Here is a 26,799-nt window from a genome sequence, read left to right on the forward strand (position 1 = left end):
AGAAGGAGGGGAATACTGGTGCTGAGTAAAAAAAAAAGCATGTTTACAAAGAGAGAGAGAGAGAGAGCGAGGAAGGGAGACAGCCATAGGCAAGTGCAGGACTTAAAGTAGTGAAGGTGTTATTTATAAACAGCAAAACCATCCCCTTCCCTTCCAGTCGCCACCTGTTCTTGAAAATCTGAGAACATTATCCGTGCATTATTTGGAAAAAAATACAATTAGACAAGTTTAACAATATATAACTGAAGTTCTGTTTTTCATTTTTCCCTTGTCAAATTTTTTATTACTGTACTTAACGCACCTGAAAAACAAATCTTTATCTCAAGGGTGAAGAACACAGCGGACCATTTTTTTTATGAAACATAGTATGCACCATTTCCTATTACTAGTGAAGAAACCTGAAATAAAAAAAAATTGAACGAACCAAAAAAATCCTCTCTCCTGAAGAGTTACAAATTTGTGGCATGATGTTTTACACCTCAGAGGTACAGATATACAACACTACTTATTTCAGGCCAGCAGAGGTGACGGCGGCCGGGGGTCCACTCACTGTCCTGGGTGAGGGGCTGGGTCTCCGGGGAGGGCGTCTTGGTGAGCCGGCGGCGGCGCGGACTGGAGCACGGCGAGGACGAGCTGTGGCCGTCCGACAGCCGTCGCAGCCGGCTGCAGCTCGAGCTGTTCGAGTCTCCGGGCGACAGCTTCCTCACCGCCAGGTCCGACAGCATGTCCATCGCCTCCTTCCTGCGGCATGGGAAGGAACCAAGTGTGTTGGTACCCAGGGGCGTAGCCAGGGGGGGGGGGGGTTAAGGGTTAACCCCCCCCCCCTTAGCACCAAATATTTAATGAAATTTCTCATTCATCACTCAAACAAATTTCATAATAAAAATCAATAAAAAAATTTACCATTACAATATTTAAATTTAAGTACCGAAAACTGCTAAAATAGCACTATTTTACACCTTTAAAATTCAAATTTTTTCCGGGGGAGGACCCCCGGACCCCCCGGCTTTAATACGGTTGGGGGGGCGAGGGGAGAGGTCATGCTTCATAACACCCTCCCCCATACACAAATCCTGGCTACGCCACTGGTGGTACCACGTGGTGGCAACCTCCGGCTATCAGGGATATGAGACGTTTCAAGGGCCCCACGGGATAGGTCACCGAACTCGCTTGTCCCAGGCACGGTGCGGTCCAGGTCTTTGCAGATAGGCAAATGACCAGGGCCGGTACAAGGTAAATTGGCGTCCCTAGGCGAAAAACCTTAATGCCCCCCCCATCACCCCCCCCCCCCTGGATACCCCCAAAAAAAATTTTTCCTGGCCTCAAAATACATCACGTAAGCCTACGATTTTGTCAACAATCAAATGTAAGCAGGCTTGTGTTTTTTTTTTACTTATTACAAATCATTAAACAGGTCGCGGTGGACTTTAAATAATTACTTATATCAATATAAACATTCCAAACTGTTACAAAAATCCATTTTGATCTAGTTTCAATAATCGTTAAACATATATTATATTAGCTGTTATGTGTCGTGCTGCGCCGCCCCCAGCTACTTGGCGCCCTAGGCGGTTGCCTAGTTCGCCTACATGGACGCGCCGGCCCTGCAAATGACCTGTGACTGATGAATGATTATCACGTGACATCTGACGAGGAATTTGTGAACACATTTTTTCAACTTATAAATTTATTTGGGTTATGTAAAATTTTTCAGTTTAGTTAATCATTCCAACCATGAAACATTTTATTTACATCACTTGCTAGTTCCTTTTTATAAGTCATCTTCATCGACTGTTCCCAGCCTGTGGCCGGGTCAGCCAAGTAAAATTGCGTCCATCTTCCTCTCTCCTGCATAACGTATCATTTATTAATGGGCGCTCGAGTGTTGTCCCCATGTGGGCCACGTCACATCCTGAGAAAGGGTATCTCGCTGGGTCCACATGTCCTCTTTTCATGTGGTAGCAGCGCTCGTTATGTCTCCAGCTAATGCTTGGGGGCCACAGTGCCGAACTTTAGGTTCATCTTGAACATTTTACACACGTTTTGACATAACACAACTATGACTATAGACAGGCAGGACCATAGAGGTGTGAAACCAATGGCTGTGATGTGGGGGAGGAGGGGGGGGGGCCACCCTCTTATTTTATGTACAATGTTTCAAACCCCACAGTAAAAAAAAAATCTGAAGAGACTAAACATTATTGGGGTTGTAACTGAAAAAGTGATCTGTACGCATTGCATTCATTATAATGTTTCCTACATATTATATTGACAATAACAATAGACTTGTAACTTTCATCCTATCAAGGTTAACCCAAGCTTTAAAAAACAATTTCTTACCTGAACCAAGTCCCCTTCTGGTGCTCGGGACCTGGGAAACTCTCCCCCCTCCCCCACCCACAACTTGACAGCCAGGAGGACAGAATTTTATGGTAAATTGCGATAACATGGAAATAACAAATAAACTACAAATCACTGAATTATAAGTTGCATATTGAGTATTATTGTATCAAAATATTATTCTTTGGAATAATTTTTGACAATTATTTTACAACTTAGTTTTCACCAAATGAATTTGAAATATTTTACTCTTATATTATATATCATTCATTACTACTTTTCTTCCTGATAGTTCCTCAAAACACACACATGTTTTCCGACAGTTTTATTGGGCCTCATGCCACAAATTTGCACTTGGATAAATAACCACAAATCTACAAATAGTAGGTACAGTTAAGTGCAACAATGTTCAACAAATTGAAAATGAAATTCTTAAATGAGTAATACATACTTTGTTTTTCTAAATAGCCTGAATTTTAAAAACAAAGTTAAAATATAGAATGTTGGCTTTTGAGTTTCCTGCTTGTAATTTGAGTTTATTTATTTTAGTAAATTTGACATAGGTACTTTCCTTAAATTTAAGAATTTTATCAAATTCATTATTTTCATGACATAATAATATTATAAATTCCTCATTAAGTGTGGATTCCACTTAACATTTTTCCAAATGCATTTTTTTAAGCTTTGATTCAGCAACAAGGTGAAAAAAGGGTTAAACTAATTACAATTTCCATTGGCAAATAACTGATATTTTTTTCTTATCAGAGTTTTTCACTGATATTTTATAATTCATATTTTTTTGCCAAGAAAAACCACGTGACCTTGGGTGAAATCCACTGCCCTCAGGGTCCCCAGAAGCATGAGGTTGGCGACCGCACCTGAGAATGGGTTTGGGCCGGAAGAGCTTGCACTCCTCGGTCGGAGAGAGCGCCGACACGGGCGTCTGAGAGGCGTCCCGGTACAGCCGCAGCTTCACGTGGTCCCCGCACTGCCTCAGGAACATCACCGCCTCCTCGTGGCTCATCGGGGATATGTCCACATCGTTCACCTGCACACGCCCAGCCTCTCACACCATGCCTTTTTTGACGTGATGTCTAATAAATCGATAAACGCCGGCTGCACGCACGAAAAAATGTCCTGTAACGCACATTGTCCCGTTACGCTTTGTCCCGTTACGCTCATTGTACGCTTGTGCCGCATCTATCTCTCTTCCACTCGATTGGAACAACCATCGATTTTACTTTTTCGAGGCACATTAAACTTGAAACACTCCCATTCGTTTCCTACTTTTCCTATCATCATCATATTCTTAACAGAATAACACAGATTGGAAGAAGTTAAATAGCGAACATGTATAAAAGTTATAGTTAAAATAATATGTTCGTTAAAGTAATAAACATATTTGAATTAATGAGTGCAAATAAAAGTAAATTTATCAATTAAATTGTTGATTTCATTTCACTCCTTTGTATCCATACAAAATAGTGATAATTCAATAAAAATTATTCAATTTTATTCATAGAAGTATGAAATCATTTCATCAATGTTTTGTTATGATGTTGTCATGTTAAACTATCGTCCGTAAACCGACTTTACAGACAACCAATTTTTTTGTTGCTGATTCTAGGTACAGTACCTTGTTAAGTCTCTCAAGGTACTTAGAAATTTTAAACTTCTAAACAGGAAAAACTTATTAAAAAAATTAAAATTTTATTTATTTGTGGGTCAATTGTGGTCATGTGATTTTTGTGAAAAGAATTCCAGGCCAGCTGTGTGTTAACATTTTGTGGCATTGTCTGTGCATCGGGGTTGAATGGGTTTATTTCAGGTGCATGTCTACTGCCAACACACCAGTCACAGCCATCCAGTGCGGAAACAAAGGAGTCCTGAATGGCCGGCCGAATAGGGCAGTGACTTCTCTTGGAGATGGCTGTCACTTACAAGGAAACAATACCTACTGCAATCTAATGAGCAATCATATTATCTCACGAGAAGTACATGCCCCCTTCTTACTATGTGAAAAATTAAATAAGTCAGGAAAAATTTAATAGTACCTAGTTTTAAAACAGCAGACAGTGCAGTGCGTAAAACATACCTAGTGCAATAATTACAATCAACTAATTATTTTCAATGTTCATACTGCGAAACAACTTTAGTAAATATATAATAAAATGAAAATGCAGTAACCACACGTGAATGTTTAAACCCAGAATTAAAGGAAAAAGATCAGGACCAAAAGGCACCATCTTGGTTCCAACAGTTTTATGACATAACAATGTGTATAATCTAATTTTCAAATTTTGTCTTCATTAAAACAACTAATAATATTGTAAATAGTATAAAACAAGTCGCTAACTGCATCTGTCTTTTTGTTCGCTTATTTCCCCTCAACTATACATGGGATTTTGATGCAAATTTCTTCCGGAAAAGTTTTGTGCAAAATACGTCCATATTAAATTAAAATATAGTAAAGAAATCTCAATATTTTATAATCAAGTTAAAAAAAAGATGCTAGTGTGTGTGTCTATATATAATGTCTATCCATAACCCTCCATATCACTGTGTCTCTAAATGTATCTTTGTTTCTATCCATCTCCCTATCGATATCTCTTTACATTTATATATATGCATATCCATCATTATCTCTATGTCTATATACTCCTATCTATATATTTAACTTTACAAAACAGAAAACAAACACACACATTCATTTATATTATATATATACATATCTATATTTTTACCTGTCACAGATGTGATAAGTATATATAAACTCAAGTATTTTAATGCAACGTTGTGTCAAAATTTCAAAGCAAACTGTGAAGAACCTTTTGGAGATTTAACATTTTGAACAAACAAACATTTACATAGATTAATTATCAAGGTAGTATTATCCATGCCAATCATTTACTTCAAAGCGATATCCAAAGAGCAGACCTACGTTCTTTTCTAATCAATTCAGTCAAATAAAACCAAGGTAGTCTCATGGAATTGACCGACCATAAGGTACTCACAGCCACTATCTTGTCTCCCGGTCGAATGCGCCCGTCCGAAAGGGCGGGCTCCCTCACCAGGGCTCGGACGTAGTGCCCCAGGACGCTCTCGTCCTCCTTGCGCAGGGTGAAACCCAGGCTGTGGTTCACCTTCGTCAGGAAGATGTCAAACTCCTGCACAACATTAAACATTCAGAAATGGCAACTGGAAGGGGTGCAGAGGCGAGCAGGTAAGGTGGGTTTAAGGAAAAGTGGTGGCGAACAGATAGAAATTAATAGGCCCAAAAATCTGATGAAGGAAATCGGGTGGGAAAGCCTGAAAGACAGAAGGCAGTTCGAGAGGCTAATTAGGACATATTCAAATGTTGGGTGGGGTTTGCAGACCTGGGAGAACTGGGTAAAAAAAACTAGAAGGGGAATATACACAGCAATACCATCTGGAGTGGAGCCACTTTCTTGGCAATTTTTTTAGTTATTTTACATATCAGTGTGCATGGTTATCGAGAGAAATTAAGGCCCCGGGGGCAAATAATTATTGTTATTACTAAATGCACAACTTTTCAAACCCCACTATTCAAAAAATAACTTCTAAAGATTGCAAATGTCACTATGGCCACAACTGTAAAGGTGATCTGAGCTTATCGCATTGCATTACTTGTAAGGTGTCCTTTGAATTCCATGAACAACAGATTTGTAATATTCGTCGCAAATCCCAGCATTAACAAAAATCTTTAAACTCAACCAATGCATTTTGATCTCATCCAGGGTCGGCTTCTGGGCCGGTTGAATCTGGCAACCTTCCAGGGTCCTGCGCCATATTTTCCTACAGTGTCTAGTTTCTGTGAAAAATACGGACATTAATGAGAAAAAGGGAGTATTCAATAGTTACTAGCATGGAATTCAAATTAGATTTCAATTAAATTTTTTAAATGTTTTAAAAATTTTATTGTCATGTAATGACGTGACTTATCGGATCATTAGCATTTATAAAACTAACTTGAGTATAATTTATTACGAAAGAATATCATAATTCCTCAAGAAAAATTACCAAAAAAATGTATCGAAATTTAAGTTCAAGGATGGATTAAAAACTTATAATGTATTACTTACAATACATATAATAACATTATAAATAGTTTATTCTTAAAAATTTTTTTGAAAGATGGCTACTCCATAGCTCTCAGGCCCGATACGATAAGGCCCGAAAACAGGGGCGAGGAACGAGACACTACTACAGCGATTTTAGCGGTGCGAACTGAAAACATGCGCACATAATTCTAATTTATGTAGATTGTTATGGGTTATGAAGTACTTATTTTCTCTCTAAATTACGAAAAAGCTGTTCTGACAATCAACGATGAACCTAAACAGGTATTATGGACAACACACCGACGACAGCACAAACAAACACATTCAAACTTAAATACCAGCCAGCAAAAAAATTCCGTGGAAGGTTATCTGTTGACATCAAACTGATTTTAGGGTTGTTTTCTGTGGGTTTATGGTTTTTCATTTGTGAATTTTTCCCGTGCAAAAATGCAATGGCGAATGTTTTAAGAAATTGTATTAAATAAACATTCCCAACTGCATGAATCATTTAAAAAATGTAAGCTCCTCGTTGGTTAAAAATGTTGATTTCCAAATTTTCTGAGGGGGGCTGTTCAAACCCCCCCGGTAAAGCCATTATCCACGCTCGCTAATCCCGGACCGCGGGTTCAAAACTGGGAATTCCCGGTACTTTTGACACAGTAGACTGGGAATTTAGTTCTTGTTCTTTTAGTACTTTTGAGGACTCGACATCGACAGCGTAAAATTTCGTTTTTATTGCGCGCTGAGGTTACTCTCTTCTGGCGAGGCGATGGGAACTGGCGGCGTGAGAGCAGTTAAGTCACCCGCGCCTCAGTCTCCAGTCGGTGTTCGGGCTGCCGTGGTTGCTAGGGCCTGTGGTTGTCGCGCCAAGAATCTTTAAATAACGACCATTTTTTTCTTGAGTTAATTTTGTGATTTTTGCATTCTTTAAAAAGTTTATTTGTTTAAATTGTTTTCTTTTTTCCCCCTTTCCAAAGTTAGAGATTGTGAGCAAGGCATAAAGTGATTTTTTTTCACGTTAAGCGATAAAAAAATTGTAACACAAATGTTTAAATTTTTAAACCTTTGGTCACTAAAACTTGTTTAATCTTAAAAACTAACTGTTACTATTTCAATCACCGACTGCTGCACCAGTAATATAAAAAAACTACTTAGTACCGAAAGTACCGGGAATTCTCGGTTCCGTTGAAGACAAGTACCGGAATTCCCGGTTCCGTTGAATACAAGTACCGGAATTCCCGGTTCCGTTGAATACAAGTACCGGAATTCCCGGTTCCGTTGAATACAAGTACCGGAATTCCCGGTTCCGTTGAATACAAGTACCGGAATTCCCGGTTCCGTTGAAGACAAGTACCGGAATTCCCGGTTCCGTTGAAGACAATTACCGGAATTCCCGGTTCCGTTGAAGACAAGAACCGGAATTCCCGGTTCCGTTGAAGACAAGAACCGGAATTCCCGGTTCCGTTGAAGACAAGAACCGGAATTCCCGGTTCCGTTGAAGACAAGTACCGGAATTCCCGGTTCCGTTGAAGACAAGTACCGGAATTCCCGGTTCCGTTGAAGAAAAGTACCGGGAATTCTCGGTTCCGTTGAAGACAAGTACCGGAATGGCCGGTGACGGATTGCGAGCAACCTACCCCGGACGGGCCCTCCGGCTGCAGCGGCGGCACTGCGAGGCTGGAGGCGGTGGTGATGCTGTGGGCGGGGTCCCTCCTGGGCGGGGGCGGCGGCTCGCTGGGGGGCGGCGGGCTGAACACGTCGGCCGGGGGCCGGCACACCACCAGCACCACGCTGCTGGGAGTCCGTCTCAACACCTCCAGCGCTTGCTGGGGACAGCACAGGTTAGGTTAGGTTAGGTTAGGTTAGGTTAGGTTAGGTTAGGTTAGGTTAGGTAAGGTAAGGTTAGGTCACTTTACAAACTAACCAAATGTCAGAAAAATCCTGATGGGCTGCCCATCCAAGGGGCAAGTTTTCAGGATAATTTAAACTCTTAAAGGAGCGTGTTTTCAGAAAATGGATGGGCTGCCCTTCCAGTCTCTGTACAAAGAAACCACCGTCAGAATAATCCTGAAGGGCTGCCCGTCCAATGGGCAACAATTCAGTCGCCCCGTTCTACGGATACCTGCTCAACCAACTTAAAAACTATTTTTATTTTTCCTGTGGTCTTTTAAGGCCCCTGCCTACCTGGGCAGAGCTTCAGGGCCATGGTGTAGCCTACATTCTTTAAGGCTATTAAAAAAAGGTATGTTATAATTTAAAAAATTACAACATAAAATAGTAAATAAAAACAGTTAAGGTTAAAATTTAAAAAAAAACCTGAGCGAGTCTTACTTGCCAGAGATGTGTAACACCTGACCTCGAGTAGCGAGTAAAAATCGTGTATTCTCCTGTTGCGAACACACTTGTGATACGAAACGACACTGGCAATAAATTTAACGTAGTCTTCTTCAAAAAAAAAAATTACCGATAAATGTTATCTACGAAAATTGTGTTTTCAACAAAAACACTTCTCGACGCGAATCGCACGTTAGAATCCGTTTCCGGGGAGCACAGCTACGTCGACTATTGACTTGTTTGATTAGCAGACCGTAGATTTTTAAAACTATATAGTGAAACTTCTCCGATTAAAGCGGAAAAGATTTGAAAAAAAAAAAAACGAAATCCTGGCTTTGGACATGATTTTCTAATATATATGTATATATGTGTGTATATATATAATTCCCTAGGAGTAATTTCGTGAATGAAAAGGGAATATGTGTAAGCACGATGCTGCCATCTGTGTCGGATGGCGCAAACCAAAGTTCACAAAGCCAAAGTACTCTTATCCACCAAACCCTTCTTATGTTCTTTGGAACTGTTGCCTTAGAAGAGTTATTTTGAATTGATCAGCATAAAACGTTTGTATTTCCTCTGAGGGAAATTTTTTGCAAACTACTAACTTTAATCGATTTTTTTTTTAGTTTCCCTTTGGCTTTGTGAACTTTTGGTTCGCGCCATCCGCCACAGATGGGCAGCATCGTGTTTACAGCAAATGGCTCACGCAGTTGGAGAGGCCCGAGAGTCGGACGCCGTTGGCCGCCAAGAGCACGTCGCCCTGGCTGAGGCGCCCCGTCTGCCAGGCGGGCTGGTGCGGGAACAGCCTCTTGATGCGGATCAGCCCCGGCCACTGGCCGCCGGAGTCCGCCCCGCCGGCCACGCTCAGTCCCAGGCCGCGGCTGCCCTTCTCCACGCGCACCTCGAACGTCGTCTCTGCCCGGACACAACACACACTCTCACTCTCACACGTCTGCGCCCGAAACACTTGCAACACCCTCCCCCCCCCCCCTGATTTCCCGCTACACTTCCCCATCAGTCGTAGTGGGGTCGTTACCACAACGCCGAAATACCATAACGCCGAATGTCAAAATTGACCACAACGCCGACAGCTAGAAAACTGCAGTGTACCACAACGCCGAAATAACAACTGAATGAATTTGTGTGTGTTTCTTAAATGTACCTTAACGCCGAAATACCACAATCAAACCTAACCTAACCTAGTCTAACCTAACCTAACCTAACCTAGTCTAACCTAACCTAGTCTAACCTAACCTAGTCTAACCTAACCTAGTCTAACCTAACCTAGTCTAACCTAACCTAGTCTAACCTAACCTAGTCTAACCTAACCTAGTCTAACCTAACCTAGTCTAACCTAACCTAGTCTAACCTAACCTAGTCTAACCTAACCTAGTCTAACCTAACCTAGTCTAACCTAACCTAGTCTAACCTAACCTAGTCTAACCTAACCTAACCTAACCTAACCTTTGTGGCAGTCCTGCAATGAAATTATTCGGCGTTAGTGTATTTCGGCGTTGTGGTGCGACCCCGTCGTGTAGTGAGTTCGTTCAAGGACACAATCAAAGAGTAAAACTCAAAACAGTTTTAGACAAGCGCATGCGCGAGTACATCTTTCGTTGTCTTCTCGCTTGCAGCGCGAAGGAATGGGCTCTGTTGGTAGAGGGTGAACCTGTAAAGTTTATTTGGCAACATGATGTGGAGCTCCTTACCATTGTAATAATCTCTTCGCGCGAGAGTGGTAGAACGTCGAAGTACTGTATTTAAAGTATTGAGTTGAAAATTCCTCTTGACATATTTTTTTTTAAATTTTTTATCTAGACCCTAGTAGAATAACATATTTTACAATCTTTTAAATTAATTGGGCCTAAGTCTTGCGGGGAAAAAACTTATAAAATGGCGATATTTGCAGATTTTTTTTTTTTGGCGTGTCTTCGTCACCGATGTCACTGAAGACAGTAACACGCAACCAATCAAAACAGCGATATTGGGCACGGTCTATTGTAAACAATCATCCCGCCGTCTGTCCCGGCCTTGGAGTATTTCGACAAACCATATGGGGAAACTGCTGGGATTCGAACCTGGACCCTCTGGAATACAGTTCAATGATAGGACCAGTTCCAGGAAGACTTTCCTGGCCGGGAGTGGAAAAGGCGGGGGGGGGGGGGGGGGGGGAGGTCCATGTACAAAGAAATTTTGCAATTGCATAAAATGTTAAGTAATATACTGACTTTGATAACTTTTTGATAAAAAGTTTAACACAAGAATTTAAGTAAACTTAAATATACCGTACGAACAAATAAAAACATTAAGGCACGGGAGGGGCCATTTCGCCTACCACCCCCCCCCCCCCCCCCCTTCACCAAACCAAATCCCTCTGGAGCCGCGCTTGTGTTCAGTGTCTTACCACTGCGCCAACATGAGATAATTTTAAAAGAGTCGGGAGTGAATCCACTACAGTTGTTACAAACATATTTAATCGCAACGGCCCAGACGTGTGTGTTTCAGCAACAGCTGTTCGTACCTCAAGGACCAAAAGGTCGCAACTCGCTAACCTTAACATTTGACGAGAGAGCTCGGCGTGGTCCCCCAGGGACGCTCCAATCTCGGAAGGTCGCGACTGGACAACTGAGAAAGCTTATACTCATGGGGGAGAAACTCTTAACTGCCAAGACTGAGACCTAGTATTTTTAAGTAGTTTCGGGCCCACCCGCTATATAGTAGCTTCCATAATATATTGCTAACATAGCCACATTGATTGTGACATGTAACGCATAAGCTATTATCAGGCAAACAAACCAGTGAAAATTACTCTATTTTAGTAGCCAAATATTTTGTGGGTGTGGCATACCATAATTTTTTTTTCATTTCCTACTCATTTACATATAACATGACCCTTTTTTTATTACAAAACAGCATTAAGTGTTTTTCGCACAGTTCAAACAATCTTTACTAAGCAATTAGTCGTCAAGAAGATAAATTAACATTAACCTAAAAATTTTGTGTTAGAACCTCTATCCCGAGTTTTTTGCTAGTATGTATGGGCCCACCTAACAGATAGTGACACATGTCGCTCGAAACATGGTTTCTGTTTCCACTATTGAAGAGTCGCATTTCCATATCTCCGCCCTTATTCTGTTCTTTTACTAGCGACAGGCTGCTTGCCGTTCTATCCCTTCTGGGGCGAGCCGCGATGCGCCAGTCCGCGATTATTAAACGCAATTTAACTTAACATAAGTGTTAATAATATGCGCTGAACGCCGTCTTCCTTTCCGTATATTATAGTACACGTACTGACTCGCAGCCTGTTGGGAGAGGAATGAAGTCACTCGCCGCCAGGGGCGCATGCGCCACTGGTACCAACCCAGACGCGCCGCACAGACACCAATGTGGACCGCGAGATCAAAGCTCCTGACCCCAGCATGGTTGAGACTTTCCTGGACCATCCTTCTTGTCCTTTACTGGACCTGCCTGCTTGATGCTTGCACTATTTAACCCAGCGTGAATGAGCCCAGGGGTTTCCCCTGCGTCTATGCAGGTTTTGCCCAGGCCTAACTTAACTAGTTGTAGTCTATATTTAAGATAGGGCAGCTAGTCATGGCGTCAATAGCTGCCGTGGCTGGCCAATCCCCAAGCAAAGCACAAGATCACAAGATGCATACTACCCTTTCTGCGTCGCTGAAACCCAGCATGATAAGGCGTATAGGCTTCGGCCTGAAACGCACTTAACCCAGACCCTTCCCACACAAACACACTTAATTTTAGTTAGGTTACGAAAAAAAATTTAAAACTTCGTCTGCGAACAACAGCCATTCCAACTTCCGTGCGCACAATCGGTAAGAGATCTCTCTTCAAATATAATGTCAGCGCGCCGAAGTCGAATGTTCGCATGGTTTGGTTTGGTTTGAAAATTTATTTTATTGACATAAATCGTCTACTTATAGATACAACTATCGCAACGCAAGCCACTAATTTACAACAACTGTGTTTGTTGGAGGTTATGTCCTTCGATACAATATATTTGAAATATATTCCTAGCGAGATCCTTTACTATCTATAGTCAATTTCTAGCAGTAGCCTTTATGCAGCTACATTTTGTTTTGCTAACCTTATTTCAACTTAATAATAGACAATCGCTGGATAGACTAAAACCACCATGGTTTTTCACACTGCGGTCACAACTTTTTCAATAGCAGCGGCCGAGGGGCAAAAACCGACAGAAGAAAATGAAACCGGCCAGCTAAGTGGTGCTTGGGCCTGACGTACAAACCAGCCGTAACTAAACGCATCAACGAAAGGCTATACGCTCGACAGCGCCCCTTGATTACAGAGACCGACTGGCCTTCGAACTTCACCAACCCAACTGGTCGGGACGCATGAGTCATGTCTCGGGGCAGGCCTTTTTAAACCATGCCGCAACCTAAAACAATACTGCCATAACAATAAAAGAAAATAGTTTTGAGATAATAACTTATGAAAATTTTAATTTGCAATTGTACGTACATTTCTTAATGGAAAAACTCTAAACTTAGTTGAAATGTGCATTACTGCATCACGCACATTTACAGGGAGTGCTTTTAGGTTGTTAAACAGAGCAGAGTTTTTACTGTTGCGGAAACTAAACATATAACAATACAAATGCAAAACTGCCATAGCATGCAATAAAAACATTTTCACAGTGTAAAGAGGCACACAAAAAAATGTGTCACCAGATTCAAGTAAAAAAAAAAAATTTTAAAAGTGCAACATTTATGTAGAAACATATTTAATGATGTTAAAATGTCACATTTCTTTATGTAGGTGGCGATCTTGGATTCATGGGTAACCGTACTATTGCAGCATCTCGTAAACAAAGAAATGCAAACGCGTTACTTGTCAAACAACAATAGACTTAATATAAAATTCTGCTGAAAAGGTTTTTTCCAGGGTAAGAGCCCGCTTGGGACATTAAAATTGGGCGAAACTCTAAAAATTAGAGTTTTAGCGGTATTGTTTCGGGTGTGCGATATATGCAGCGATCACAGCCTAAGCAGACCCAACCAAAAAAAAAAACGAACTTAAAGTTGACCAAATTCATGTCATATTTTGTGGAATTACTGGAATTATAAGTTCAGTTTCTGAAATCTGGTGTTTTGTAATACCCACGGTGAAAAAAAAAAACTGTTTTCGAGTCCAGAAAAAGTCAAGGAAGTGCAAAACGTTTAATATGGATGTTTCAGACATTACAAAATAATAGATAAGTACGGCAGCAAAATGCTTTTACATACCAGTTTCTTTTATTTACCAACTTGTTCAAAGCAACCCTCTATTCGTTCAAACCTTTCATTCTGATCCTGCAAAAGTGAGTGGTTTCATAATGAATGTTAAAAACAACAACATTACTATGTATTTAGCTGTATAAAATGATTATGGTAACCTAGTCGTCCCCTTGAATTATCCTTCCGGCAGTAAAGAAGTTAAACCGGAATTGCCAGTAATTTGCCTCCTTCCGTCCGCCATCACGTGGCCTGCAGCCAATAAGATGGCCAGAAAACCGTCATTCGTCCGTCCGTTAAAAGTATGATAGTACAACCTCCAAATGTCAGATAGATTTTTGCGTGTCAAAACTTACTATATTAGAAGGTTTTTAATTGGTTTAATTGTTTCGTTACTTCCATAATTATTTTTTTAACTTAGGTTTGAACACATTTGAAAGGATTTTTTTTCAAACAAAAACTGTCCCGAGTCACAGAAGTGTAATCAATTATTACGGTGTAACTCTTGCAATTTTTAAATAAATACCAGAGTGCAAAAAGAGAACGTGAAATCCAGTACACGCAATAGAACTGAAACTTATTTGGCAATTCAAACATCGAGTCGTAAATACATATATATCTTAAGTAGTAAAACGGTAGACAGAGAGAGAAAATGATGACAAAGACAATTTTCTAAATAAACATGAATTAACACAATTACTCACTTCAAAATAAGCTCAAACCCCGTTGTGTTGCCCTCTGCCCAAATACTTTCTTACTAGATGCCAGCAAGACGGGTGGCGTCAGGCGCAGGAGCAGGCGGGTCCCTACTGCCGCGACCCGCCTATCCCTGCAGCATGGCAGGGTTCAACCTGAGCCGCAAGCCGCCACGTGCAGCCCGCTCACCCGACAAGTTCTCTGCACCGTCCGCAACCTATTCCCCGTTCTTTTCACGTCAGAGATTAGAGCGTATAGGCTTCGGCCTGAGACGCACTTAGAGTCTCTCCCTAACCCGGACCCCTCCCAATACACTTAGTTTTAAACTTAGGTTAGGAAAAAAAAAAAAAAAATTTCACGAAATCAAGCCTTGAAATTATACTTTCATCGCACCCAAAGAATTTTCACTTCAGAATTTTAAGTTTAACGAAATATAATAAGCACACGGCTTTACATGATTGTCCAACTACATAACATAAATACACAAGAGAAATTATCTCCGAAACTTAATTTCCTCAACAGTTGGCAGAGTTGAAATGAGGCGACAAGCGAAGTGTTGTGAATCGCTCCGGCAGCTGACGGCTTCACGCCCGCGACAGAAGGGTTTACCTCGCGGGACGACGGAACAGCTCATGTCTCCGACGCCACGACGCCACGACGCCACGACGCGCGCCAGACTGCGGCCGGGCGCCGCGGCGAAAGCGGTCCACGACCGGAGCGCGGGGGAGTCCTTGACCTGGAACTCTCGCTCCGAGTCGGGCGGTGACCTTGCGCCGCGCCGCCCGCCGTCCATTTGTTTGCGAGGTCCCTCAGGGATGGGATTCATTAATTATATGTAGTCTGTCACCCTCCCGCCTATAAACTATATATATATATATATATATATATATATATATATATGTAATAAAATTGATTCGATCCGTTTCTCCGTTGCTGAGCGAAAGAGGGACAAAGACAAACACACCTTCGAATTTATAATATTAATATTTATTTATTTTTAATTAATAATATTATTATTAGAGATAGTTGTGATGATTTTAACTAAGGCCATTTTATCGACAGAAAATTGTTACGGTTGAAAAACTAATGAAACTAAGATGGCGTCCTTCGCTTCCTATTTCTCCCCCTTAGAGCCTAAATACTCGTCATTCGCCGACGCCGACAGTGAAGCCAAAATCTGGATGAGAAGTGTGACTGCGTCGCTAGCAGCAGATTGGATGATCGGAACCGACAGGAAACGAAATTCGATATCTGATCGGATAAGAACCGGCAATGCTGTGACCTTGTCGTCGAGCTTTCCCCGAGGCTCAGGCGCTTTCGGAACCCCCCCCCCCCCCCCCCAAACAGTCGAGCGCGGGAAATAAGTTCCGGTGCAGCGGCGGCAGACTCGCAGCCCGCGGCCTATTTCTCTTAGTTGTACATCCGCACCTCGGAGGCTCAACAGACTATGTTCCATAATTCATATTTCTCTTAGTTGTACATCTGCACATCGGAGGCTGAACAAACTATGTTCCATAATCCATATTTCTCTTGGTTGTACATCCGCACCTCGGAGGCTCAACAGACTATGTTCCATAATCCATATTTCTCTTAGTTGTACATCTGCACCTCGGAGGCTCAACAGACTATGTTCCATAATCCATATTTCTCTTAGTTGTACATCTGCACATCGGAGGCTGAACAGACTATGTTCCATAATCCATATTTCTCTTAGTTGTACATCCGCACATCGGAGGCTCAACAGACTATGTTCCATAATCCATATTTCTCTTAGTTGTACATCTGCACCTCGGAGGCTCATCAGACTATGTTCCATAATCCATATTTCTCTTAGTTGTACATCTGCACCTCGGAGGCTCAACAGACTATGTTCCATAATCCATATTTCTCTTAGTTGTACATCCGCACCTCGGAGGCTCAACAGACTATGTTCCATAATCCATATTTCTCTTAGTTGTACATCCGCACCTCGGAGGCTCAACAGACTATGTTCCATAATCCATATTTCTCTTAGTTGTACATCCGCACCTCGGAGGCTCAACAGACTATGTTCCATAATCCATATTTCTCTTAGTTGTACATCTGCACCTCGGAGGCTCAACAGACTATGTTCCATAATCCATATTTCTCTTAGTTGTACATCTGCACATCGGAGGCTGAACAGACTATGTTCCATAATCCATATTTCTCTTAGTTGTACATCCGCACATCGGAGGCTCAACAGACTATGTTCCATAATCCATATTTCTCTTAGTTGTACATCTGCACCTCGGAGGCTCAACAGACTATGTTCCATAATCCATATTTCTCTTAGTTGTACATCTGCACCTCGGAGGCTCAACAGACTATGTTCCATAATCCATATTTCTCTTAGTTGTACATCTGCACATCGGAGGCTGAACAGACTATGTTGCATAATCCATATTTCTCTTAGTTGTACATCTGCACATCGGAGGCTGAACAGACTATGTTCCATTAACCATATTTCTCTTAGTTGTACATCTGCACCTCGGAGGCTCAACACACCATGTACCATAATTCATATTTTTTCTCAAGAGAGCAGTTCAAAGCACTTTAATGTTTCACGTATATACAAACTATTTGCTACCTAAAATGTGAATTTTTAGACATATCGTAGATCTTAGTGTTGTGTGCCACCAGAAAGAACGTCAAATGCTGGTCAAGTTTATGATTAAAAGTGCATTTTCCCCCATAAGTAAACATAGTGTCCAACGTACAGAAATACCGAAAGGCCACGCAACATTAAGAGCCACAGTTTTCAGGCTCGAGTCTCTCCACGACCACTGAGGCCTTGTCCCCCGGAGACCTGCACCCTCGACTGCGCTCGTAAGGAACAGCAAGGGGTTGTCCATTAATCACGTGATGTTTTTTTAGCAAATTTTTACCCCCCCCCCCCTCCCTAGTGATTTGTGGTGAGGATTTAGACTACCGCCCCCCCCCTTCCCCCAATAAATCACGTATATTTTTTGGTACAAATTATTTTTTAAAAATTTCAGAATATTATCTTTAAATATAGGTAGGTATAATCTAATTTAATTCTGGAAAATTAAGCACAGCATGTTCATGTTGCGGCGGGCGGGGATATTGTTGCCTGGCTACGGCGAGTCAAGGTCACGCGTCGCTTTTCGGTATAGTAGAAATCGCGCGAAAAAATAAATACACGTCATATATCTCTACACCCCTCCTCCCCCCCTTGTGATATTTCGTGATTTTTCCGGAACCCCCCCCCCCCCTCCCTTTTTCGAGCCTCACGTGATTAATGGACGATCCCTAAGGAGGGCAGTAGCACCCTACACGGCCTTGCGGTGTGCGGCGAGAACACGCGAGGTTCGCCCGAGCTGACACCGAACGTGGGACTGGAGAGATAGTCTTTCTGTACTCGCCAGAGATGTGTATCATCTAACCTCGGTAACGGGCAAATTCGTGTGTTGTCATGTTGCAAATACGCTTATAATACAAAATTGGACACGAAATTTAACGTTGTATTCTTTACAATAATTCTGAGTGCGATAAACATAAGTACGCAAATAGTGTTTTCAACTACATTTCTTGACGCGAATCACACGTAGTTTCTGCATCCGCCGCTAGAATTCGTTGCCGGAGCAGCTACGTCGACTATTGAATCATTTGATTTGCAGAAAGACAAGTTAAACTATATGTATAATGAAATGGCTCGAATGAAAGTGGAAGAGACTTTAAAAAAAACAAAAAAATACGGGCATTGGATTTTTTTTCGACAAGGAATTTTATTAAAATACTGCCCATCCTGTTAAAGGTCATTAAACAGTTAAAACTTTAACGTTTCCCTTTGGCTTTGTGAACTTTGGTTCCCGCCATACCCCACAGATGGCAGCACCATGGTAGTTAAACATTTCTATTATTTGCGTTATGTCACATTCACGAAGTTACTCCCACCAAATGCCGTCAACCGAGAGCTAAGATGTTACATATCAAAAACTTAAGGCAAAATATTATATACGAGTTCGGACTATCGTAGGCGATACTTCAGAAATAAAGTGAGATTGTGCATTACAAAGGAGCAATTCCCCCCCCCCCCCCCCCCCCCACCTACCCCCAAAGCATGATTTCCGTTTCCTACTGTTTCCCCGAAATACAATCGCAGGTAAATGCTAGGATGTTTACTTACTACACGACATGGCCGAATCCTTACTGAACAGAAAATTGGTCTATCCGCCGGCTCTATCTTGCCACCCGGGACAGAGAGCTTAGTACAACAACAGCCTAAGTCATTCCACGCAACTGCGGCAATTTCCAACCAAGTTTTAATATTTTCACAAGAGAATGAGCAGTCATTACGTTAGAACAGTTACACGGTGACCTTCATACATGTGTTCACTATCAATAAAAATTAAATTTAGAGTGTGAACCATCGTACAGCTTGCACCAGGGCCTCTGAAAGCCTCCAAAGTGTGGTTTTCATGGAGTATATCACAAACATTTTTTTTTTCGGCCACTTTGGCCGTTGGTACCGATATAGCTGGTACATGGGTACCTTTCTACGGGTATAGACTAATTTTTAATTGTTGTATGAATTTCTTTTTAAAAACCCAACTCTGGTGGTGGGTGTTTGTAACGGCCCGAACAGCGGCGGAAGGTACTAGGACCCACGCTTTGCTTTCTGCCACCTCGAGTTGAAAACACAAGTGAATAATCTGTAATTGTTGAACATTTTGAAGAAAAAAAAGTTAAATCAAAACCACGATATTTATAAAAGTCATGAGATATCGAAGTTAAAAAATTATTTATGTAACGTTTCTAATGTAACAGCTAGCAGAATTTTTAATTGTATATCAAGATTTTTAAATTAAGAAACAGGAACTTGATATTATCGAACTATTTTAAAAACAATGATGTCCTACCTGTGAGTGAGTAATGACCGCTGTTACATCATCAGTAAATATCTGTTGAGAAAATTTCAGAAGAAATGTAAAATACAAGATATCTATCGTGATAAATTTACAAACACAAAATAAGATTTAGATAATAGTGACAAGAAAATGAAAACCGATTCGGCGTGAGAGACCGAGAAAGAGGCCTCCCGAGCTTAAAATAAAAAAATTACAACCCACGCGTGCGATGTCCCAGATCACTCCCGTATTTGGCACACGGCCCCCCTCTAAGTAGGCCGGACGCTCTTCGGATGAGCACATGGCCCTCGCTACCCTTCTCGGATAGGTCACGTCCGCAGACATGTTATGTTGATCGGTGAGTCGGAGGAGTTGGGAGGAGAGACGAGTGGTCTTGGGGTCTAGATGCCGTTCTCAAACGAAAATAATTTTCTCGCTGTTTCCGTTATGTTCCTGGCGGGTCGTTACCACAACGCCGAAATACCACAACGCCGAACGTACAATAAAGCCGAATACTATAACGCCGAATACTATAACGCCGACAGCTAGAAAACTGCTGTTTAGCACAACGCCAAATTACCACAACGCCGAAAAATGATTTTGCGGGGAAGGGGCCCACAGGAGCAAAATGAAAAACAACTGAATGAATTTGTGTGCTAACCTCACCTACGTAACCTTTGTGGCAGTCCTGCAATGACATTTTTCGGCGTTAATGTATTTCGGCGTTGTGGTAATTCGGCGTTGTGGTACACAGCAGTTTTCTAGCGGTCGGCGTTGTGGTCAATTTTGACATTTGGTGTTATGGTATTCGGCGTTATTGTACGTTCGGCGTTGTGGTGCGTCCCCATTCCTGGCCAGCCACGCAGGCCAGCGCAGAGGTCTGACGGATGTCTAAAGGAAAGAGGACGCAAACAAAAGAATGAGGAATGCGAGGAAGAGTGCTGTACAAAGTATGAGAACAACGCGTCCCACAGATCAACTCCGAATGATAGGGCGTGGAGAAAGTTGCAGTACGATTTTGAATTCAATCCTACAGGGTTCAAACATTCAAAAGCAGTTGAAAAGTTAGAATTTACTTGTTTATGTTCTCCAATTTGATTTTCTGTTATGATATATTACATTTATTCTTTTGCTTTTGACTGTAAAAGTATGAAGTGATTTTATATTTAATCACACACACTTATTAATTTTAACATTATTTAAACTACTTTACAAATATAATCTACATGTAAAGCAACAAACCAGTTTTTAAAAATGAAATAAAATGCGTAGGCAGAAAAACGTTTTTGTACTTTTTTTTTTGGATGCTGACGGTAAATGCAACTCTCCCCCCCCCCCCCCCCCTGCCACAATGTAGTAAAAGAACCATCCATATACCTATCTGCATGTTATAGCGCTACAGTAAAAACCAAGCAAGTGAAAAAATTCTTATATAATAATACTATTCCTCCCTCCCCCCCCCCCCCCCAAAAAAAAATTCATCCAATACCCTGCGCCAATGTACAAGCGGAGACAAAGCCACTTGGAATTCAGACTATAGAGCAACCCACTCTTAGATTGCAGTGAGGAAGTAAATGGGCGCTTTCTCTGTCTTTCCAACACACGCCGATTGCCGTTAGCGCTGTCCTCTTCGTACGCTGTTGCAACATATACGAATTTAAGATTGTATTTTTGGACAGCGCGTCTTTGCGTCAGAACTTGACGCGAAGGTACGCAACGGGCTCCATCCTTCATTTGTCGGTCTCTCGCCGTCACATCGAAGGAAGTCACGGCTCGACGAAAGAACAAGTGTGAAAAGGTTGGCGCGTCATTCTTCTTCATTTTCCCGCGCAATTTGATCACAGCAAACACTCTAGTTCCATCGGATGCGTTCTCGGAAAGTTCTTGCACAGTCCACTCACCGCCTGAAACTTCTAATCAGCCAACAAACTCGTGTAAATACTTTCGACGTTCACCAACGAGGTGTCAAACTTTCTCTTCTTTCTTATTTTAAGCGAGACAGTCGACCTGCGCTCATGGCTATTGATAAACTAACCTCCTGCTCCTGGTGTGTCTACGGGACGTCACATTTGTTCTTGATAGGGATACGCTGTAATGGCTGAATGACTCGGTAGGAACTACAACATCGTTGCACCGTGTCGTGTCGCAGGGTTATACGTAAAGATGACTCGTAACGAATAACATGCTACATATAGTTACGCTCATCGCTGACTCACTCACTCTCATAGAAAAGAGAGGGAGGCTCACTCTGAAACGCCAAAGAGATATTTATACCTTGGAGACAAGCGTATCATGAACATGAAGCTAAAATATTAGCCTAAACCATAGAGGTGTGTATAAAATATAAACTGGAAGTTTAACATAGAGTAACATTTGAAATACAGTTACATAAATGTAATACGCATTAATATTAAAGTGTTTGTTATATTTATCACTTTTAAACGGGATTAAAATCTCCTAGTTTGATAGAAGTTTGTTTATTTTGCTAGCCAACTGCTAACCAGGGTGACCAACAGCAGAACAGAAAACCGCTCCGCGTGTTGGAGCGCCCGCATGGAGATAACAGCGGGCGGCGGAGCGCGACCATGGAGAAAGTAAAGCGGGGGAGGGGAAGGTTATGAGCGCATAGAGGAAGCACGAAGCTGGGTGTGACCCCACGGGGGCATCGCTGCGTGCCCTCACACGGCTACAACACCGTTGCCGTAGCGAGGACAAAAGGCACACAAGGACTACGCCACTTCCCCCCCCCCCCCTTTTTTATTCCATTCCATCAAAAACAGAAAATAACGCTCCGAAAAAACCTCGTAAATCACACGTGCGTGCTTTCACGTCGTTGGGATCCGCTTTCGTTTCCACCCTTACCGCGACAAAAAAAAATCAGGCTTGTGTAACTTCGCACAAAAGTTCTGATGGACGCAAGAGAAAGCGACTGTTGTAAATAACTTCCGTAGATGCACGATACTATAACTGTATTATAACTGTCGTCAAAAAATGGCTGTTTTTTTAAATAATCCTTGCGGCCTATCTGTTGATAGTTGTATATGATTAAATTACGAACGCTTGACATTGATACATCAAATACAATGTCTACGATGATGAAATTAGCAGGATACTATCTATGATCGGCTGAATTCATCCGGTCACCTGGACCTACATTGATTGCAGGACACAGTAATAGAAATGTCCCCCCCCCCCCCCTTTTCAGGAAACCAAAAACAGTTCACCAGTTTATATTATATATATATATATATATATATATATATATATATATATATATATATATATTTCGACTTACTTTGCATGACCTTGTCTACAACTTAGCCACAAAAATGAAAAATGTTTACAAAAGTATATAAAAAGATATTAAAAGAAAACCCATACAACTATGCTAACCTAAAGGGGAAAAAAACCACTACACGAGCTACATAAATCAATCACTAATTAGTAAAGTTTACATGTTCGAATCGTTTCCACACTGACATATCTTAAGAATCTTTTAACTGAAATTCTGCAAAACTAACCAAATATCATGTATTGACGTTTGTTACCTCACTTTACAATAATGAAATCGTAGGGTGTTATACGTGCCAGCGTCATGATGGGAAAGACTGCATGCACGTTCCATGCCCTGCGCATAAGGCGACAGGACGCTCTTTTGTTAATGCACAAACAAAAATAACGTTGCAACTTGAGCAACTACGGTAATTTTTAATGTTCCGTTGTAATTCTTTGGAAGTTTTTTTTTAATACGATGACTATAATTTTTTTCACCTCCGCACAAGAGAAGACTAGTATTCTTTGAACTAAATTTTTCATTTAGTTTTCACTACAGCGTTGCTTAAAAAAAAAAAAAAAAAAACGGAATTACGCAAACAGCACATGATTTCCAGTTGAACGCTGGAAAATAACTACTCGAAATTAAAACCAAACAAAATTAGGCGTCAAGTTTTCTAAACTATATATATATATATATATAAATATATATATATATATAAATATATATATATATATAAATATATATATAAATATATATATATATAAATATATATATAAATATAAATATATATATATATAAAAATATAAATATATATATATATAATGGTATGTATAGTCAGTACACAGTAACACACACTTGACAACGTCGCAGCTCCCACGCGTGGCAACACCTCATAACGCAAGCCCTGTTCAACTGCGGCATTACATTTCTCTCGTAGGCGGCGCTGCCAACCGTACAGAAATTTCCGTTTCCGTACTGGTACGAAAACTTTTTTTTTTTTTTTTACTTTTACAAGATTTTACTTCGGGCTTATTTCGATAAATCATATTTATAATAAAGACCAAAGAAATTGCCACTAATATGTCAAAGTTTTCTTTTCTTTCGCTGTTCGAAAGTTTAACAATTGTAGACACGACGTATATATTAGGAAGAGCATCGTGGGCTTGTATGTACATGACGTCTGCGTCATTAAAAGTTTTCGGAACACTTCTCTTCAAATAGGGCCGTCGAAAACGCAAAGTCGGAAGCTGAACAACACTTGTGTCGCGTTATTGCGCCTCGCGTAGTAGTTTATAAACCAGAACCGAGATTAGGAACGAATTTATGGCTTCCCGTTTGCTTGCAGGGTTTGCAACAGGTTCGCGAAGACATAGACGTCACGCAAGGATCGCGCATTGAGCAATAATTAATAATTGACCGTCAGGAGGCTTAGCACAGCCTGTAGGCCTGGCGATAACGACCCAAGTTTAACGCTTGCGGGCCAACGTAACGTATGGCGCGACCAAGCGCGTCCAAGCCGAGTTTCCCACCGAAACCTCGCTGATTGATTACAAATGCCATGCTTACAGGATCAGCCCGGGCAATTCTGGCGGCCTGGAATGATTAATTGACCGCGCTATTTGCGTCGGTCGGGAAATTAGTTCCGATTTCCGCCAATCTTAAGTATCGATGAACAGAACTATGCAGAATGTTTTGAAATAGCAGGGAGTAAATTTGATGGGTGGTTGGGAGTGCCAAATAAAACATTTTTCTTTTTTAAGGAACGCAACCATGCAGCAAATACAGAATATCCATGTCCCAGGTTCAATTATACATTATAACATTTTAATTTAGACTATTTACAACAAATCAAACATCAAACTGAAGGTAAACTAACGAGATTTTCTTTCAAATATTCAATATGTGCACCTTTAGTTATACGGCACACGTCCAACCTAAAGCCCAATTCTTCCTACACTTTGGTTAACAAGTTCGGAGTATTGGAAGCAATAATAGCCTCTTCAATTCTGTGTCTCAATTCTGGCAAATCATTAGGTAGCGGCGGAACGTAAACATTTTTGGAATTTCTAGCATTAACATTACGGATTTTCAAGATGGCGGTCGTAATGAAACATGCAACGGTTTTTTTAGATTTTTTATTAAATAATTATTTCTGTATTTATTTTATAAATTTTAAAACTTTTTCATTAAAATCGGATAATAAATAAATATTTTCAAGATGGCGGACATGACGTCATACTCGCTGACGATATATATACCTTGACATAAGCGGTGGGAGGTCAGTCTGCCAGCGACTTCCGTGGAGGAAGGATCGGTCGTCCTTTTTTTTTTTTTTTTATTTACCTCTCCGGGTTTGAACCGAGGCGAGGACTCCGAGCTCCATGGTGTAAGTGTACATTTCATTTTTTTAAATATATTTTTTTATTAAATTTTTATTATTAAATTTTTATTATAAATTTTAAAATATTTCCCAATTTTCTAACATAAAAATTACGGATTTTCAAGATGGCGGTCGTAACGGAAATTGCAACGGTGACGTCATAATCCAAGATGGCGGTCATAATCCTAGAATACGTCAGAGGCTTATCAGAGGATTTAGACATGGATGCTTAAGCCTCTTTTAGGACATTGTGTTCTTTCTAAGGCAAAATGACATTAGAGGTTTTTCGAAATCCTATTTTTTGAATTGTGGATTTTTTTGAGGATTTTTTGTGGGATTTTTTTCCAAAAAAAATTGACGTTTTGGCAAATTTTCGCAAATTTTGAAGGTCAAAGGTCAAGGTTCAAGTACAAGGTCATACAAGATGGCCGCCGTGACGTCACACTCCAAGATGGCGGCCGTACACTCAGCTCCGCACCCATAACCTAGTGCCCGGACACCCATTTGTATACTTCTGTAGCGATATGTTCCAGGAGATACGTCTCCGTCTCCGTTTGCGTGCGATTGTGGAACGGGCATTGAGGGCATTGTTCTCCGGCAAAGGGAACGGATGCTGCATGTACACCTCTGCCCGGATAGACGTGATTGTGTGGAAGTGAGACAGATGTATAGAATAAAAGGGGGAGGGGGGGGGAGTCGAGGGAGCGTGTGTGATCTCGACCGCTAAGGAAACTCCCGCAGAATACTCGCTCCTGCGGACCGTGAGATTGGACCGGGGAGTTAAGTTAACTCCCTGAACCGGCGCTAGCTCACGGCGAGCTGCCTACTATTTGGATCCACTGACCCCGAGTCAGACGCCCGAGAAACACACGCTTGTTCATCTTCGAAATTCCCCCCCCCCCCCCTAAAAAAAAAAAACAGTATAAGTTACAGGCGAGGCAAATCCCAAGACCGGACCAAAAGGGCAACCACCACCCGTGGTCACCTAGCACCTGTCATAAAATACTTTACTTTGTCAGCGATTTTAACCATTACTGATGTGCAACATCTCAGCTCTCGGTGTACGGCATTTATTTGGCGCGCGTGATTTCGTGAATGCGACGGAAGTCAAGTGATCGGAATTGTGTAACAACCACGGTGCTGCCATCTGTGGCGGATGGCGCGAACCAAAGTTCACAAAGACAAAAGGGAAACTTCATAATATTAACAGTTTAGTGATTTTTTTTAAACAAAATGGGCATTTTTTAAATCAAATTCTTTCTATAAATTCAGGTCCAAAGCCGGGATTTAGTTTTTTTTTTTTTTTTTTTTTCAAGTCTTTTTTTCGCTTCTATTGTAACTGAGTCATTACATAGTTTAAAATTCCGGTCTGCAAATGGAATGATTCAAAAGTCGACGTAGCTGCTCTGACCGTGAATTCTAGCGGCGGGTGCGGAAACCACTTGTGATTAGCGTTCAGAAATGTAGTTGTAAACAAAATTTGCTTATATTTATCACTCCCGGAGTTGTTTTAAAGAATTCTACAGTGAATTTTGTGTCAAGAGTTTTT

The 26,799-nt window shown here is 41.2% G+C and overlaps 1 protein-coding gene across 1 annotated transcript in view; it reads right to left on the reverse strand.

Annotated features, from left to right (window-relative positions):
* Window positions 1-26,799, reverse strand: part of LOC134543276 (ligand of Numb protein X 2-like) — a 92,008-nt gene that overhangs the window by 20,850 nt on the left and 44,359 nt on the right. Inside the window, exons 3-7 of the mRNA XM_063388186.1 lie at window positions 9,463-9,671; window positions 8,060-8,248; window positions 5,355-5,507; window positions 3,219-3,388; window positions 551-741 (exon numbers count right to left, since the gene is read on the reverse strand). Coding sequence (XP_063244256.1) covers window positions 551-741; window positions 3,219-3,388; window positions 5,355-5,507; window positions 8,060-8,248; window positions 9,463-9,671 — 912 coding nt within the window. The remainder of the gene's footprint in view (window positions 1-550; window positions 742-3,218; window positions 3,389-5,354; window positions 5,508-8,059; window positions 8,249-9,462; window positions 9,672-26,799) is intronic.

The sequence above is a fragment of the Bacillus rossius genome (assembly GCF_032445375.1).
Source record: "Bacillus rossius redtenbacheri isolate Brsri chromosome 9 unlocalized genomic scaffold, Brsri_v3 Brsri_v3_scf9_2, whole genome shotgun sequence".
In the NCBI taxonomy this organism is placed as follows: Eukaryota; Metazoa; Arthropoda; class Insecta; order Phasmatodea; family Bacillidae; genus Bacillus; species Bacillus rossius.